The 19,403-nt window shown below is 50.7% G+C and overlaps 1 protein-coding gene across 2 annotated transcripts in view; it reads left to right on the top strand.

Annotated features, from left to right (window-relative positions):
• Positions 1-19,403, top strand: part of tusc3 (tumor suppressor candidate 3) — a 627,392-nt gene that overhangs the window by 178,793 nt on the left and 429,196 nt on the right. For both annotated transcript variants that reach the window (XM_038791119.1, XM_038791118.1), the window contains exon 2: positions 12,675-12,844. In XM_038791119.1, the coding sequence (XP_038647047.1) occupies positions 12,675-12,844 (170 nt within the window). The remainder of the gene's footprint in view (positions 1-12,674; positions 12,845-19,403) is intronic.

Below are 19,403 nucleotides of genomic sequence, written 5' to 3'. Positions count from 1 at the left end.
AAAATGCCACCTTCACCTTTTTACTGATCGGTGGAAGCAGACGAGCATGTGCCCCTCCGCTCCCTCTGGAGTCTGGCGATGAAAGATTTCAGCCAGCGCTGCTCAGTTGTGTTTGTGTCTCCCACCTCTTTAATGTAGGCATGGGAAGACTTAATGACTTAATGAGCAGCTCCGTGTCTGACCACTGGTCAAGGGCTAGCTGTACTCTGTTTCAGTGATTGTGGTTTGCATGAGGGAGTTCACCGCCTCACTACAGATGAATCAAAATCATCCACTGTGCCCCCCACCGAGCAGATGTCCTCTGTGCAGTTGGCTTCCGGGATTGGGTCCCCTGCCACATTGAGTGTGACAGGCGACACGGACGCACTTACTAGCCCTCGGTCTGCCTCTATCACCCCCCCCCCCCCCCCCCGGACTGTTGACAGATGGGTTCCTCACGGACCCCTCTCGGGGAATTGGGTCATAGAGAGGTGGTGGCTCAGACTTCAATGGAGATGGAAGTGCCTGGCGCCGGAGGTTAGGGCAGAGAAGGGGGACCCTCCGCGTCACCATCACAAATGGCGTTGAGATCAAGAAGCTGCCACAGCCCTCCAGCGTTGTGAAAGCGAACGCCTCCTGGTGCAAAATTTCACCAGGTGGAACAAGCCCTTGGGGGTCCCGCTTGCACCTGGCCCCGAGGCGTCCTGCTCGGGGAGCTGCGACAGCTCAGGGGTTGAGATGTGCTTTGCCTTTTCCGATTTCTTGCGGGGGTAGGTTGCGGTTTCAAGGGGCATGGGGTCGGGGCACCATCTTCTACTCACCGGTGGGGGGTCATTATGTTTTTCTCCCACCCTCCAGGGACTGGTGCCGCTGACAGGGGGGGGGGGAGGTGGACCTGCAACGAGGAAACCTCCATTGTTGCATTGCCCACCTTTTCCTCAACACGCCTCCGGGTTCGTGACTTCCTTGATCTACGCGCTGGTTCGGGGAGGCATACATCACTGCCGCCGCCCTTGTAGACCAGCGCTGACGCGACGCTGGGCCAGTACCTGATGCTGAGGCATCGATGGGGCCTGATGACGTGGAGTGTCCGCAGGGCAAGGTGTATCAGTAACCCCGAGTCGGATTTCCGTGGTGCGGGGTTCTCTAGGTCGACGGGGTCGGGGATGCCTGTGACCGATCCCCACCTCATCTTCTTATACGCCTTGTGGCCTTGCGGATGCCCTCCCTTCTCCACGGCGGCAGCTGATTGGTTGGTGGGCGCTGACGTGGTGTCCCCTCGTGAGGGTGGGATGGTATCGTCAGTGGAAGGGTGTCACAGCCACTTTGGTGTCCATGGTGGCCTTGGAGGCGAGGTAATTCTTTTGCACATGCCCCACCTTCTTGAAGGCATGGCACTGTGTGCCGTCTGCAGACCAAAATATACGGAGAATCTCTTCTTGATCGTAGACTTTGAATCCCTCCTCTAATACCTCCTCCCAGGCCAGGCAAATGAAAGCCTGTTGCCGGAAGGAGTAGATGTGTGTGAAGGGGGCCACTTCGGAACGTACCTCCCCCAGTAGTAGGAGGTGGGGGAGGAGGAAGGCCACAGGGAGGTCGGGCAAGGGACATCGGTGAGTATGACCTTCTCGACAGTGGCCTTAAGTGGGTCTATCGTCATGTTGGTCCTGCCGAACGTGAACCCTTTACAAGGGGGAGATGGACCGCCCTCTCGGCCCTCATGAAAAACACAATCTTCCCAATCATACAAGAGGCGGCCACAATGGCCAAGGGGCCGACGACCCTGGCCATTGCGTGAATGCGTGCCTCCGTGGTGACGGTGGGGTGAGCGTAGCACTTAATCCATGGTTTCAAGGTTAGCAATCAGAAGCGTGGCTGCAGGAGTGCTGGAGCCCGAAGAGGCCACCACCTTGCAGAAGTGACTCTGGACTGCCCCACCACCAGCGTAGGTGGATTGGCCATCAAGACCAGTGCCATGCCCACCCCAATGTGGGCTTTGCCGTGTCAGTGTAGATTTGAAAAAGACGGGGGTGGGTGGTCAGGGGAAGAGCGGGCTGAAACAATGTTCTCGCCACCTAGGAAGGTATGCGTTGGAACGAGGAAAGGAACGGAAGAGAGATCAAGGGACACAGCGGGAGGAGGAGGAGGATAGCGGCACAAGAGGGTGGCGCACCGTGGATGCATTTGTGCCTGAGGTGGGAGACTCTTGAGACTCCTGTGAAGCCGGAGGGTGGGAGGATAGGTAAGTACAAGCAGAGCTTCAGCCCATGAGGGGGGCCCAGCATAACACAGTTCGTGCTCGCACCCTAGGATGACCACACTGGTGTAAGTCGGTGCTGGTTTGCAAGGTCTTCAGCCCGAGTAGGGCTCAGCAAAAACACAGTCCGTGCTCCCACCCTGGAACAACCATACCGATGGAATACGATGTCCTCCCTGCCAAAAGAATCCACTGGTGTACGAGGTCGTCAGCCCGGGATATCGAGAGGTTGTTGGGGGAGGGGGCATCTGAACGGCCCCTGGAGGTGGACTGGGCACACAGGGTGCTGATGAGGAAGCCGCAGGGTGACAAACCGCCGAGAGCGATGGTGGTGCGGCTGCATCGGTTTTTGGATAAGGAGTGGATCCTGAGGTGGGCCAGGCAGATGAGGCGATGTACCTGGAAGTGCTGTGAGCTTCAAATGTACGAGGGCCTAGGCGTGGAGCCAGCCAAGAGGAGACCGTGTTTTAATAAGGTAAAGCTGCCCTCTTTTAGAAGAGGGTGAGATTTGGGATGCTGCACACGGCTTGCCTCTGAGTGACCTACAATGGCTGTGAACTTTACTTTGGGTCGCCGGAGGAAGCGATGGAGTTTTTGAGGGTCAATGGTCTGGCAGGAGAAGGAAGACATTAAACTTTGGAGGAGATGTTTTTTTTTCTTTGGGAGCCGTTGTCCTGTATTCATTTGTGGGGGATGGGTGGTTGCTCTTTTCTTTGTTTTTGGTCTTTGAATGTTGGTGTTGATTGCACCGGGATAGTGTTTGAGCGGGAGGGAGGGGAGTCAGTGGGATGCTTGGCGCCATGGGCGATGGCTGCCAGGCTGGCTGGGCAGGCTAGCTCACGGAAGCGCAGTGGAGGTTCAGCAGGTGGTGAGAGTGTTGATGGGGGTTAGGATTGTTATTTTTGTAGTGGGGGAGGGAATGCTGACAGGGGTTGGGGATTTGAAATGTGATATGGGGTGGGTCGATGACGGTGGATATCCGAGGGCGGGGGTGAGGGACTCGGGCTGGAAGCTGGTCCAGGAAGAGATATGGCTGATTGGCGCGGGGGTGGGGATGTGTGTGTGTGCCCCCGACCAGGCTAATCACATGGGATGTGAGAAGGCTGATTGAGCTGGTCAAGAGGGCTCGCGTGTTCACGCATCTGAGGAGCCTGAAAGCGGACGTGGTATTTTTACAGGAAATGCATCTGAAGATTGGGGATCAAACTAGGCTTAGGAAAGGGTGGGTAGGGCAATATTTTACTCTGGATTGGATTTGAAGGTGAGGGGGGCAGCGGTCTTGATAAATAGATGTGTAGCTTTTGAAGTGGGGAGTGTCATGATATGCACTCATGCTCATAATGAGATACAGACAGGCAGTGACAGACACCCAGTGCAGCCAATCAACACACAGGACAGAACACAACCAATCACCAGGCAGAACACCAGAAGGTGGCCTTCCACTATAAAACACACAAGGCATCAGCTCTCTGCCTCTTTCCACTGGTGACAACTGTAGTGACAGTCAGGGTGTACATATCAGTTAGCACCTTCTACACGTGGCTCAGAGCTATCGAGTCTAATTAGTTGTAGCAAGCACACTTAGATTAGTAGAGTGTCAAACCCATAGCGAACTGTGTGCACTGCTTAACAACTTCAATAAAGCGTATTGAACTAACATCAAGTTTGGGGTCTACTTTCAAGTACAACTACATCCAGTTGCAGTCCGTGTTACACCAGGGTGAATAACACGACATGGTACCAGTAGTCTACTTTCTCTAAGTGGTTTACCTCGAGTGATTCCGTGACGACCAGCAAGTGCCTTCCAGCGGCATGGAGACGATCCAGGCCGCTCCATAGCTTCGGATCTCCTGCAATCTCGGCGTCAACTGGCGGTCTTCAAGCAAAGGATCCTTCTATACATTGAGGCCTCAGACCTCGAGGATGCGTCCGATGCAAGAAAAATCGCGTTGCTCCAATCAACTGCGGAGGACCAAGCCATCCAGATTTTCAACTCGCATAATTTTACCGACGGCCAGGACAAGACCAAATTCAAGATCGTTTTGGAGAAGTTCGCAAGTCACTGTGCACTCGAAACAAACGAGAGCTTTGAGTGCTATATCTTCCAGCAACACCTTCAGGATACTGAAATGCCTTTCCAATCCTATCGAACCATTCTCCATATATTAGAGCAGACCTGCAATTATGATGAAACCACTGATTCCATCATCAGGGATCAGATCGTGTTTGGGGTGCACTCCGATTCCTTGCGGGAGCAACTCCTCAAAATTAAACGCATGACCCTGCAAGTCTCAATCGAGACGTGTAAAGTACATGAGCATGCGAGAAATCGGTACTCCCGTTTCAAATTGGCAGAATACGAAAAACTTGCCTCCCACGAGGCAGAGTGTGTACAGGCCATCGCCCGGATGCAACGCCTCAGTATCGATGAAAGTGGCCATTTTGCGCGCTTTTCCTGGGGCTCCACGCATGCGCAACACGAACGGGAGAACGAAGCGGCTGAAAACCAAACTGCGCAGGTGCGAACGTCGGCATGTGCGACGATGCACGGAGCGTAACGACGTCAACGTCATGACGTGCCCGAACTGCGGCACCGCCCACTTAAAGCGGAAATGCCCTGCAAAAGGCAGTCAATGTTTAAATAGCGGGAAGCCTGGACATTTTCTAGCCTTGTGCAGGTCTGCACCACCAGTCAAGGGCCAGCGATCCCAATTCCAACGCAAGTGTGTTCGATGTGTACAGCAAGGTTTACTGGATTCTGAGCCTGGTAGCACTACGGATCCAGAGGACGACTGCCTGGAGTTCCCCTGTCATGTGGGCATCATCACTACATGTGAGTATGTCTCCTCAGATTCAGCAAGACACCTATCTATCCTCAATATGGATTCCGCAGACTGGCGTGCTGTCTTACACGTAAATCAATGCAGCATCCAGTTCAAGCTGGACACTGGTGCTTCTGCCGATCTCATCTCTCAAGCTGATTTTGACCGCATTAAAAAGCAACCCAAAATTCTTCCGCCAGCCTGCCAGCTCCTCGATTATAACGGCAATGCCATAACTGCACTAGGATCTTGTCATCTGTTCGTCTCCAACAAGACCATCAATGTCACACTGCGATTCAAAATTGTCAAGCCTGATGAGGTATCTCTGCTTGGTGACCATGCATGCAAGCTACTCAACCTTATACAGCAAGTCCATGCCTTGTCTTCTTCCAATGTGGATCTTCAGGCTGACATTGATGACATCCTTGCTTAATATCCGGATGTGTTTGATGGAATGGGTACTCTGCCATACTGCTACAAGATCCCACTCAGGCCTGATGCCATGCCTATAATCCATGCACCACGCCAGGTGCCAGCTCCTCTGAAGGAATGTTTAAAGGCACAGCGACAGGAGCTCCAAGACCAGGGCATCATCTCCAAAGTGACGGAACCGACTGACTGGGTCAGCTCGATGGTCTGTGTGAAGAAGCCCTCAGGAGAGTTGCGGATATGCATAGATCCCAAAGATCTTAACCAGAACATAATGCGGGAACACCACCTGATCTCGAAGTGGGAGGAACTGACCAGTGAGGTGGCACACGCCAAATTCGTCACGAAGCTAGATGCATCGTGTTTTTCCTGGCAGATACAACTGGACGAGTCTAGCAGGAAGCTCTGCACGTTCAACACACCATTTGGCAGGTACTGTTATAACCGTATGCCGTTCGGCATTGTCTCAGCCTCTGAAATCTTCCACAGGATCATGGAGCAGATGATGGAGGGCATTGAGGGCGTGCGTGTCTACGTAGATGATGTAATCATATGGTCCACCACCCACGAGGAACACATATCTCATCTCAAACAAGTCTTTCGACGTGTCCATGCAAACGGCCTCAAGCTGAATAAGGCCAAGTGCTCCTTTGGCATGTCAACCATCAAGTTCTTGGGCGACCAGATATCCTAACAGGGAGTGCGACCAGATTCGGACAAGGTCAAGGCCATTAACGCCATGAAGACCCGGGAAGACAAAAAGGCGGTAATACGCTTCCTCGGAATGGTGAACCTCTTGGGAATATTAATTCCCAACATGGCCTCGCACACCACGGCTCTCAGGCATCTGGTGAAGAAGTCCACTGCATTCCAGTGGCTACCCACACATCAAGCAGAGTTGCTCGTGCTCAAAGCAAAGCTCACCACGGCTCCGGTATAAGCGTTTTTTGACCCAGACAGGGAAACAAAAATCTCCACGGACGCAAGCCAGGACGGCATTGGTGCGGTGCTCCTCCAGAGGGATGACTCCTTGTCCTGAGCTTCAGTTGCTTATGCGTCAAGGGTCATGACTCCTACTGAACAGAGGTACGCCCAAATAGAAAAAGAGTGCCTGGGCCTCCTAACCGGCATTATAAAGTTCCATGACTACGTCTACGGTCCACCAACATTCATAGTGGAGATTGACCACAGACCCTTGGTCCATATCATTCATAAGGACTTGAATGGCATGACGCCCAGGTTACAGTGCATTCTCCTTTGACTCCGAAGGTACGATTTTGAGTTAGTATACACACCAGGCAAGGAGCTGATAATTGCGGATGCCCTGTCCCGCTCCATCATCTCGCCCTGTGAACAGGTTGACTTCATCCGCCAGATTGAGGCACAGGTGCAGCTGTGTGCCACCAACCTCCCGGCCTCGGATGAAAGAGTGATCAGCATTCGTGAAGAGACTGCCAAAGACGCTCTTCTGGAACGTGTAATGCACCACCTTGCAAACGGCTGGCAAAAAGGGCAATGCCCTCAGTTCTATAATGTGAAGGATGACCTGGCAGTCGTCAAGGGGATCCTCCTCGACTAGATCGTATCGTTATTCCTCACAGTCTGCAGAGCTTAGTGCTCAAACAAATCCACGAGGGACACCTAGGTGTCGAAAAGTGTAGGTGCAGGGCCCGGCAGACTGTCTATTGGCCTGGAATCAGCCAGGACATATCCAACATGGTCCTCAATTGTGCGACCTGCCAGCATTTCGAGCCTGCTCAAATAAAAGAAACACTCCAGCAACACAAGATCGTGACCTCACCGTGGTCCAAGGTGGGAATCAACCTTTTTCACACCAATGGGCGTGACTATGTGCTCATCATTAGATTACTTCTCAAATTACCCAGACGTTGTGAAGCTGTCAGACCTCACATCCAGGACAGTCATCAAGGCCTGCAAGGAGACATTTGCCAGACATGGTATTCCACTCACTGTCATGAGTGACGATGGTCCCTGCTTCCACAGCCAAGAGTGGTCCAGGTCGCCAAGTCGTACCAATTCAACCACATTACCTCAAGCCCATACTACCCGCAGTCCAACGGGAAGGTTGAGAAAGGGGTCCATATAGTGAAGCAACTGCTCTGCAAGGCTGCGGACTCTGCTTCTGACTTCAACCTTGCGCTGTTGCCGTACAGGGCAACCCTTCTGTCCACCGGTATGTCTCCAGCTCAACTCCTCATGAATAGAGACCTGCGGACGACTGTTCCAGCCATACATGGATCACCTCCCAGTGCTGCAAAGGGTGCAGCAATTCAGGAACAGGCAAAAGCTGACGTACAATGCTCATGCTACAGATTTGCCTGTGTTATCTCCGGAAGATGCTGTTCGGATCAAGATACCTGATGGAGGCTGGTCAGCTCCAGTTTTTGTTGTTCGACAGTCTGCTCCCAGATCGTTTATAGTTTGTATGGCTGTTGGCTCCATTGCCAGGCGCAACAGAAAGGCACTGCGCAAAGGTGCCGGCCCATTACCAGATCCTACTTTTCCATATGTTGTTATGCCTCCTCTGGACACCTCGCACCATGAGGCCACCAATCTGGCAGCAATCCCGCCTGTCAATGCGCCGTCGTCCACACCTCCACCTCTCAGGCCGTCGACAAGGATCCGACGCAAGCCCCAAAGATTGGACTTATAGACATTTATCTTGTAAATTTTGTTCTGTCTCTGCACGCTAGACACCTCTTTGAGGACATTACCAGTGCAGTAGATAATGGGGAGCCAATGGAAGTGGTATATCTGGTTGGCGATCAGTAGCTAGTGGTGTCCCTCAGGGATCCGTGTTGGGCCCACAATTGTTCACAATTTACATAGATGATTTGGAGTTGGGGACCAAGGGCAATGTGTCCAAGTTAGCAGATGGCACTAAGATGAGTGGTAAAGCGAAAAGTGCAGAGGAAACTGGAAGTCTGCAGAGGGATTTGGATAGGTTAAGTGAATGGGCTAGGGTCTGGCAGATGGAATACAATGTTGACAAATGTGAGGTTATCCATTTTGGTAGGAATAACAGCAAACGGGGTTATTATTTAAATGATAAAATATTAAAGCATGCTGCTGTGCAGAGAGACCTGGGTGTGCGAGTGCACGAGTCACAGAAAGTTGCTTTACAGGTGCAACAGGTGATTAAGAAGGCAAATGGAATTTTGTCCTTCATTGCTAGAGGGATGGAGTTTAAGACTAGGGAGGTTATGCTGCAATTGTATAAGGTGTTAGTGAGGCCACACCTGGAGTATTGTGTTCAGTTTTGGTCTCCTTACTTGAGAAAGGACGTACTGGCGCTGGAGGGTGTGCAGAGGGGATTCACTAGGTTAATCCCAGATCTGAAGGGGTTGGATTACGAGGAGAGGTTGAGTAGACTGGGACTGTACTCGTTGGAATCTAGAAGGATGAGGGGGGATCTTATAAAAACATATAAAATTATGAAGGGAATAGATAGGATAGATGCGGGCAGGTTGTTTCCACTGGCGGGTGAAAGCAGAACTAGGGGACATAGCCTCAAAATAAAGGGAAGTAGATTTAGGACTGAGTTTAGGAAGAACTTCTTCACCCAAAGGGTTGTGAATCTATGGAATTCCTTGCCCAGTGAAGCAGTTGAGGCTCCTTCATTAAATGTTTTCAAGATAAAGATAGATAGTTTTTTGAAGAATAAAGGGATTAAGGGTTATGGTGTTCGGGCCGGAAAGTGGAGCTGAGTCCACAAACGATCAGCCATGATCTCATTGAATGGTGGAGCAGGCTCGAGGGGCTAGATGGCCTACTCCTGCTCCTGGTTCTTATGTTATGTATATATTTATCCACTTGCCATTTAATGTAAATAGTTATACATGTAAATACATTTGCCTATGCTCCAAGCAACCAACATTGTTTTTAAAAAAAGGGAAGATGTCATGATATGCACTCATGCATATATTGAGATACAGACAGACAGTGATAGACACCCAGTACAGCCAATCAACACAGGATAGAACACAACCAATCACCAGCCAGAACACCAGAAGGTGGTCTCCCATTATAAAACACACGAGGCATCAAAACTCTGCCTCTTTCCACTGGTGACAACTGTAGTGACAGTCAGGGTGTATATATTAGTTAGCACCTTCTGCACGTGGCTCAGAGCTATCTAGTCTAATTAGTTGTAGCAAGCACACTTAGATCAGTAGAGTGTCAAACCCACAACGAACTGTGTACACTGCTCAACAATTTCAATAAAGCGTATTGAACTAACATCAATGTTTGGAGTCTACTTTCAAGTACAACTGCATCCAGTTGCAGTCCGTGTTACCCAAGGGTGATTAACACGACAGGCAGCATGGTGGCAGACTCTGGAGGGAGGTTCGTTATGGTGAGTTGGAAATTGGAGGGGATGCCGGTGGTATTGATGGATATTTTTCCACCGAACTGGAACAATGTTGCGTTTATGAAGGGGGTGTTGGGGAAGATTCCGGTCCTGGATTCGCACCGGTTGATAATGGTGGGGAGATTTTAACACAGTTTTGGAGCCAAGATTGGATCGGTCAAGTCCAAGGTCAGGGAGAGAATCGGCGGTGGCGAGGGAACTGAGGGGGTTTTTGGAGTGCATGTGGACCCGTTGAGGTTTGGTCGGCCAACGGTGATGGAATTCTCATTTTTATCCAATGTGCACAGGATGTACTCCCAAATCGACTATTTTGTGTTGGATAGGACGTTGCTGGCGGGGTGGTTGGTTCGGAGTACTTGGCAATTGTGGTTTTGGACCATGTGCCGCATTGAGTGGACTTGCAGGCAAATTGGGGAGGGGGTGGGGTGGGGCCTGCGCTCGCAGGGGAGGTTGGATGTGGGGCTGTTGGCAGATGAGGTTTGTGAGCGGGTAAGGGCTGCCATTCCGGGATATGTGGAGCTGAATGACACGGGTAAGGTATCGGCTGCCAAGCTGTGAGAGGCATTGAAGGCAGTAATAAGGGGGGAGTTTATTTCAATGCACACAGCCAAAACGGAGCGGGCTGAGATGGCAAGGTTAGTTCATGAGTTCTTGTAGTTGGATAGGAGTATTCGGAAGCCTCGGAGGCAGGATTGCTGAGGGAGCGGCAGAAGCTACAGATGGAGTTGGGCTGTTATCCACGGGTATGGCGGTGGGGCAGTTGAGGAGAGCTAAAGGGGCGGTATATGAATATGGAGAAAGGTTGAGTAGGATGCTGGCATATCAATTGAGGAAGCAGGGGGCAATGAGGGAGTTTGGGAAAGTGAAGGATAGTGGAGGGAAGGTGGTCTTGGACCCCGTGAGGATGAATGGGATGTTTGGGGATTTTTAAAAGAGGCTCTATGAGTCAGAAACCCCAGCCGGAGTGGAGGAAATGAGACGTTGTTTGGAGGGGTTGGAGTTCCCGAGAGTGAAGGAGGACCTGGTGGAGGGACTGGGAGCCCCCACAGAGGTGGTGGAGGGTATGGGGCGATGCAGGTGGGGAAGGAACCGGGCCCAGTTGAGTTTCCAGTGGAGTTTTACAATAAGTTTTTGGGGAACCTGGGGCCCTTACTGTTAAGGGCGTTTAATGAGGTGAGGGAGCAGGAGGTGCTCCCCCCGACATTATCGCAGGCCTCTATCTCCTTAATTTTAATGAAGGACATAGATCCAGAGCAGTGTTGGTCCGACAGGCCAATATACCTGTTAAATGGGGATGCCAAGTTACTGGCCAAGATCTTAGCCTCAAGGATTGTGTGCTGGGGGTGATAGGGGAGGACCAGACCAGACGAGGTTTGTTAAGGGGAGGCATTTGTTGGCCAACATCAGCTGGCTGTTAAATGTTATAATGATGCCCTCAGAGGCACCAAGTGTGGAGGCGGTGGTTGCCATGGATGCGGCAGTTATTTGTTGGAAGTGCTGGGGCAGTTTGGGTTTGGGCAGGGGTTTTGTGGATTGGGTCCGGCTGTTGTACCAGGTGCCGGTAGTGAGTGTGCGAATGAAACGGGTGAGCTCGGAGTATTTCAGATTGTACCGGAGGATGAGACACGGATGCTCACTCTTCCCATTGCTCTTTGCCTTGGCTATAGAGCCATTGGCAATGGCGCTGAGAGCGTCCAAGGACTGGCAGGGGATATTACGCGGGGGTGGGGGTGAAGCATAGTGTTTTGCTGTACACGGACGACTTGCTGCTTTAAAGTTTGAACCCGTTGGAAGGTATTGGGAGGATTATGAGTATTTTGGAGGAATTCAGCCGGTTCTCGGTTACAGATTGAATATGGGGAAGAGTGAGGTTTTCCCGATTCAAGAGAGGGGGTTAGAGAAGAGGCTGAGGGTTTTGTCGTTTAGAGTGGTGGGTGGGAACTTTCGATATCTGGGTATCCTGGTGGCGCATGGGTGGGAGCAACTGCACAAGCTGAATTTGGCTCGGTTGGTGGAACAGATGAAAGGGGATTTCAGGAGATGGGATGTACTCCTGCTGTTGCTGGCGGTCGGGTGCAATCGGTGAAGACGATGGTTCTTCCGAGGTTCTTGTTTGTGTTCCAGAATATCCCGATTTTCATTCCAAAGGCTTTTTTCAGGAGGATAAATGCACTGATTTTGGGGTTTGTTTGGGCGGGTAAAGCCCCGTGGGTGAAGGATCTGCTGCTGGAGTGGGGTCAAGGGGATGGTGATTAGTTCTTCCGAAGTTAATGAACTACTATTGGGCAGCGAACATAGCCATGGTGAGAAAGTGGGTAGTGGAGGAGGGTTCGTTGTGGGAGTAGATGGAGGCAGCCTCTTGTTAAGACACAAATTTGGAGGCATTGGTAACGGCGCCTTTGCTGTTCTCGCCAGCCAGGTACTCCTCAAGCTCGGTAGCAGTGGATGCCCAGAGGGTTTTGTGATTGTGTTTGATGTCTAGATATATAAATGCCTCAAAACAATATTTTTCAAAAAGAAAGTCAGTTTATGTCTCCCAAAAGTTTCTGAATTACCAGCCTCGTTGTATACAATAATAATGATTATTTCTCTATTGTCAGATGTTTAGATTAGAGGGTAAATATTTTGATGCTTTCTGGAATTTATTTTTAACAATTATATTCATATATTTCCTCCTAAATTGTTTCTTTCACCGTTTTGACTGTAATACATTCTACAAGTATTTTATGACTGTCATATAATTGATGTAAGAGATTTTCCTGTCTAATCCTCATTATTTTGTGTTGTACTTCAGAACCTTCTGGCAGAAAAAGTGGAACAACTAATGGAATGGAGTTCCAGACGTTCTGTCATTCGTATGAATGGTGACAAATTCCGAAGATTTGTGAAGGCCCCTCCTCGTAATTACTCTGTAATTGTGATGTTCACAGCTCTTCAGCCCCAGAGACAGTGTTCTGTCTGCAGGTAAGAAAAGAACATTGATTCATCTTCTATAATATAAATGACTGGGTAGGATGGAAACATTTGGTGAGGTTTAAACTTTAAATAAACTGTATTCCATCAATGTTATGACATCTAGGTCGAACTCCACTTTCGCTTCTGAATAACATTTGAAAGGCTTATAATACAGAAAATTAACATTTAAAATATATAATTTGAGTGTACCATGTGACTGCACATGTCGAACACAAAATGAAGACAGTCCAATTGTTTCTATGTACACCTCCATGACATGATTACAATTACCTTGTCAAATGTGATTCACCCAGATTTTATCGAGATCAGTACAATATTTTTCTAATTAGTACTCAAACTTTCTTGGTATTATCATATATTATTTAAGTATTTTTAGTGCTTGAACCTGAATTCAAAATAACCCATTCATTACTCCTAAGAACACTTACATTTTACATTTATTTAGTGAACCTTGGTTAACTTACTGCTTAATGTATCAATGCCTGTATAAACATTGTGGTTTGTTCTGAACTAATAATAGTTCCTTCAAAATCCATGAATAAAATGCGGGTTTTAATCCTAACGTTATCTCTCATGCTTATTTGTTTATATCAGTTTTTCTCCTGTATTGCTTCTTTTTAAAACTTCTTCCTGTATTCTCCATTCATTGGCATTCTTATTCATCCAGAAGAGGCAGTCTGATTCTGAATTTTACCACAGCCGAGTTGTCAGTATCACCAGGGAGTGCACTCCATTGTGCAAATATGGGAACACTGCCACTCTTCCATCTTTCGAAGATAAGTGCACCAAAATCACAATGCTCTTCATCCAGCAGGGATCCTAAGGATTGCCAAAATCTTTCTCAAAACAAAATCAGTGTTTACATTAGAATTGCTGTACAATAAATGGCTAACATTTTGTATTATTGCCATTTGAACTGAGGTAAACCACTGTTACACCTGTATTAGGTGATGTAAGGTAGGACTTGTACTACAAGTTCGCCGGTAGCCCCTACCTGCTGGCTCCGCCCAGTAGAAGGAGCACGTCCTCTATTCAGCAGCCATTTTGCCAGCTGCTGTGGGAGGCCACACATCTTACTGCAATAAAGCCACAGTTGTATCCAACCTTAGTCTTTGTACAATTGATCGTGCATCAATTTATTGCAGTAAGATTTTCTAAAAGATGGACCTCCGAATCAAACCAGATCGCCTGCAGCTGGATCCGCACTCAAGCGACGCCAAAAAGGACTTTAATCACTGGCTAGCTTGCTTCGAGCCCTATATCAACTCAGCGACCACCCCTCCGATGGAGGCTCAGAAGATACAGATCCTGTACTTAAGGTTGAGCTCCAACCTGTTCCCGCTAATCCAGGACGCCCCGACCTACGCAGACGCCATGGCGCTCCTTAAAGAAAACTACGCACAGAAAACGAACACGCTCTTCGCCAGGCACGTACTCGCCACTCGCTCTCAACTCCCTGGTGAGTCCATAGAAGACCTCTGGTGGGCCCTAATCCCACTTGTCCGGGACTGTGACTCTGATGCCGTTATGGCCACCGAACATTCCAACCTTGTTATGCGCGATGCGTTTGTAACGGGGATTAGGTCGGACCTCATACGCCTAAGACTGCGAGAAGGGGCCACGCTTGACCTAGCTGAGACTAAAAAGCTAGCACTCTCCATGACGGTCGCCTCATGTAATGCTCAGGCCGACCCCTCCGGCCGCGTGGCCTACCCCTCCTATCTCTCGTGGATCCCACAGACGGCCGCCCCAGCCAGGGCTTCACGCAGACAGTACGCCTGCGCCAGATGCCAACCCGCGAACCCCGGGGGTCCCCGATATTACTTCTGTGGCCAGCAAAATCACCCCCGCCAACGCTGCCCGGCCCGCACTGCCATTTGCAAGGCTTGCGGCAAAGAGAGGCACTTCGCCGCGGTGTTCCAGGCCCGCGCAGTCGCCGCTATCGCTCCCCGACCTACGCACGATGGGCGCCGCCATCTTGGTCCTGGACCACGCGCGGCCAGTGGGCGCCGCCATCTCCATCTCCACCTCCCCGGCCATGCGCAGCCAGTGAGCGCCGCTATCTTCACCTCCCGGGGCCACGCGCGGCCAGTGGGCGCCGCCATCTTCACCTCCTGGGGCCGCGAGCGGCCAGTGGGTGCCGCCATCTTCCCCCCTCAGTCCACGTGCGGCCCATGGGTGCCGCCATCTTGTTCAGCCCCCGCAACGTGCTAATCTCTGTGCTGCACTACTACTAGGCCTGGACTTACAGTGCAATCTCCAGAGCCTTACCCTCAAATTCGGCGGGCATATACCACCCCTCACTGTGTGCGGCCTCGCGACCCTAAAGATCTACCCCCCTCCCTCTTTGCCAATCTAACTCCGGATTGCAAACCTGTTGCCACCAGGAGCAGACGGTACAGCGCCCAGGACAAGACCTTCATCAGGTCTGTGGTCCAGCGGTTGCTACGAGAAGGCATCATCGAGGTCAGCAACAGCCCCTGGAGAGTCCAAGTGGTAGTCATTAAAACTGGGGCGAAACACCAGAATGGTCGTGGACTACAGCCAGACCATCAATCGGTACACACAGCTCGACACGTACCCCCTCCCACGCATATCTGATATGGTCAATCAGATTGCGCAGTACCGAGTCTTCTCAACGATAGACCTTAAATCCGCCTACCACCAGCTCCCCATTCGTAAATCGGACCGTCCATACACTGCTTTTGAGGGTTCCCTTCGGCGTCACTAATGGGGTCTTGGTCTTCCAAAGGGAGATGGACCGAATGGCCGACCGGTACGGTTCGCGGGCCACCTTCCCATACCTAGACAACACCACCATCTGCGGCCACGATCCACAGGACCATGACGCCAACCTTGCCAAATTCTCCACACCTCCACTCTCCTCAACCTCACCTACAACAAGGAGAAGTGCGTGTTCAGCACAACCCGCTTAGCCATCCTCGGCTATGTGGTCCAGAACGGAGTTCTGGTGCCCGATCCCGACCGCATGCGTCCCCTCATGGAGCTTCCCCTCCCCCACAGCTCCAAGGCCCTCCAACGCTGCCTGGGGTTCTTTTCGTACTACGCTCAGTGACTCCCAAACTATGCGGAAAAGGCTCGCCCACTCATTCAGTCCATCCACTTTCCTCTTGAGGCCGAGGCTCAACAGGCCTTCGCCCGTTTAAGAGCTGATATAGCCAAGGCTGGGATGCACGCAGTAGACGAGTCACTGCCCTTCCAAGTAGAAAGCGACGCATCAGACGTCGCACTTGCCGCCACCCTTTGTCAGGCAGACAGACCCGTGGAACTCTTTTCCCGCACCCTTCATGCCTCAGAAATTCGGCACTCGTCCGTCGAAAAGGAGGCCTAAGCTATCGTTGAAGCTGTGCGGCATTGTAGGCATTACCTGGCCGGCAGGAGATTCACTCTCCTCTGACCAACGGTCAGTAGCCTTCATGTTTAACAACACGCAGCGGGGCAAGATCAAAAACGATAAAATCGTGTGGTGGAGGATCGAGCTCTCCACCTTGTGGTGGTATGAATGTGAGCACTGCCATTGGTGCAGAGCATTGGTTTCCCATTGGCTCTGGCTGGTCATGTGCCTCTCGTCCGATTGGCTGGGACTAGTCATGTGACTGCTCACCAATTGGTCGAGAGGCAAGTAGACCCCGCCTCCAAGGCGGTGTATAAGTACCCAGAGTTCCCAGCAGTCGGCCTTTCTCTGTAGTCGACCACCGGGCTAACAACTAGCTGATTAAAGCCACAGTTTGGATCTTCATCGTGTCTCGAGTCCAATTGATGGTAAATCACATCTATAATTACGGGATTTTGTATCGCCCCGGCAAACTCAACGAGGCCCCAGACGCCCTATACCGAGGTACATGTGCCAGCGCACAAGTAGACCAACTCCGGGCCCTACACGACAGCCGTTGTCACCCGGGGGTCACACGATTATACCATCTTGTCAAGGCTCGCATTCCGCCCTTCTCCGTCGAGGAAGTACGAACAGTCACCAGTGACTGCCAGGTCTGTGCGGAATGCAAGCCGCACTTCTATCGGCCGCACCGTGCGCGCCTGGTGAACGCCTCTCGCCCCTTTGGATGCCTCAACGTGGATTTCAAAGGGCCCCTCCCCTCCACCGCCCGAATCACGTATATTCTCAGTGTGGTTGATGAGTACTCCAGAATCCCCTTCGCCATCCCATGCCCCGATATGACGTCTACCACCGTCATCAAAGCCCTAAACACAATCTTCGCTCTGTTCGGTTTCCCCGCCTACACCCACAGTGACAGGGGATCCTCATTCATGAGTGATGAGCTGCGTCAGTTCCTGCTCAGCAGGGGTATCGCCTCCAGTAGGATGACCAGCTATAATCAGGTAGAGAGGGAGAACGGGACGGTATGGAGGGCCATCCAACTGGCCCTATGGTCCAGGAACCTCCCAGCCTGTCGCTGGCAGGAGGTCCTCCCTGATGCACTACATTCCATCCGGTCACTACTGTCCACTGCTACGAATAACACACCCCAGGAATGTCTTTTTGCCTTCCCTAGGAAGTCCACATCGCTCTTGGCTCGCAGCTCCAGGACCGGTCCTGCTCCGTAGGCACGTCCGACTCCACAAGGCGGACCCGTTGGTGGTTAGGGTGCACTTGCTCCATGCCAACCCCCAGTATGCTTATGTGACGTACCCTGACGGCCGCCAAGATACTGTCTCCCTCAGGGACCTGGCACCAGCAGGTTCCACCCATACACACTTCTCCGACCCGGCACCACCCTCCCCTCCCCCGGTTCCCCCAACATTAACCCCACCAGGACCATCCCTCCTTCCCCTGCCCACGCCAGAGGATGAAGAGGATTTCGGCACACTCCCGGAGTCATCCAACATCAGGCCAGCATTGATATCACCGCTACTGCTACGATGCTCCCAGCGGAACGTCAAGGCACCAGACCGGTTGAATCTCTATCTGCCACCGGACTTTCAAAGGGCATTTTTTTGTCTTTTCCCTGATAAAACACTGTACATAAATTCACTACTGTATATAGTTCTCCACACCCCCACCGGACTCATTTTTAACAGGGGGTGAATGTGGTAAACCACTGTTCCACATTGTATTAGGTGATGTAAGGTAGGACCTGTACTACAGGTTCGCCGGTAGCCCCTGCCTGCTGGCTCCGCCCATTATGAGGAGCGTGTCCTCTATTCAGCAGCCATTTCGCCAGCTGCTGTGGGAGGCCACACATCTTACTGCAATAAAGCCATAGTTGTATCGAACCTTAGTCTTTGTACAATTGATCGTGAATCACAACAGCCAGCAGTACAATTTCAGGTTGTAGCTTTTTCCACATTTTGAGCCCTCTGGTGAAGGAGTAAAAGTAGCAAATATTGTAGCAGTTTAATGTGATGAATTTGGAGCGTTGAATATGAAATTTGATATAATGGCACATTTACTTTTATATGTGGCAGTATCAATAAACAAATCTATTGATCGTTCGTTTGGGCTAATCCTAAGGATCAAGCATCAAATATTCAGAGCAGGTCAGCATTAACAACGTGCTGCAATAAACAAAAGTATACTTGCATCATATCAGTAGGTTAAGAGAATATGCAGTGGAACCATAAAATGCTGAAAGTTATAAGTTAGGCATCTGTCCTTCTTGGGAAATGATAAATTGTGCTTGGAGCTTATATCACATTTGTATTGAGCATCGTCTGTTGTGGCAGTAGAGGCCGAGTGATAATCTCTTCAACAGCTAGCACAGATGAATAGCATTGGACCAAGGTCGACTGCAATTACCATGACATCTGTTTGTTAAGTATTGTGGGAGGTCTTTGCTCGCATTGCTTTAGGATCCTGGCTTCATGCATTTATCCTGAGTCTCAGTGAGGCTGCTGGCAGATCGACAGTCGACATGGTTTTCTCACTTTGTCAGTTACAGGAGAAGTGTTGCGAAAAGTGCAGGCCATTCTACTTTGCCTTCCTAGAGCAGACTAAGATCTTCGATCTTGTTGGCAGAGATGGATTCTTAAAACCAGTCCTGAAAATAGGCTGGCCTCCTGGCATAATTTCTTCTTTCCCTGAGACCGTGCACCATTTTGTTAGTTTTTCTCCATGAATATTTTTATTCTATTCCTTTTTCACATTTTCATCCAAATTTACACCCACCAACAAACATCAACGGTAACAAATACAATGTCAATCTCCTAGCCAACAATTCCTCCCTCCCACCAACCCCAAACAACCCTCAACATTTTAAATACAAACATCAGGGGGCAGCGCGGTAGCATGGTGGTTAGCATAAATGCTTCACAGCTCCAGGGTCCCAGGTTCGATTCCCGGCTGGGTCACTGTCTGTGCGGAGTCTGCACGTCCTCCCCGTGTGTGCGTGGGTTTCCTCCGGGTGCTCCGGTTTCCTCCCACAGTCCAAAGATGTGTGGGTTAGGTGGATTGGCCATGCTAAATTGCCCGTAGTGTCCTAAAAAGTAAGGCTAAGGGGGGGGTTGTTGGGTTACGGGTATAGGGTGGATACGTGGGTTTGAGTAGGGTGATCTGCTCGGCACAACATCG

This window comes from Scyliorhinus canicula, chromosome 3, assembly GCF_902713615.1.
Source record: "Scyliorhinus canicula chromosome 3, sScyCan1.1, whole genome shotgun sequence".
Taxonomy (NCBI): Eukaryota; Metazoa; Chordata; class Chondrichthyes; order Carcharhiniformes; family Scyliorhinidae; genus Scyliorhinus; species Scyliorhinus canicula.
Note: the sequence above shows the minus strand (reverse complement) of the source record. Positions and strands in the feature narration are given on the sequence as shown.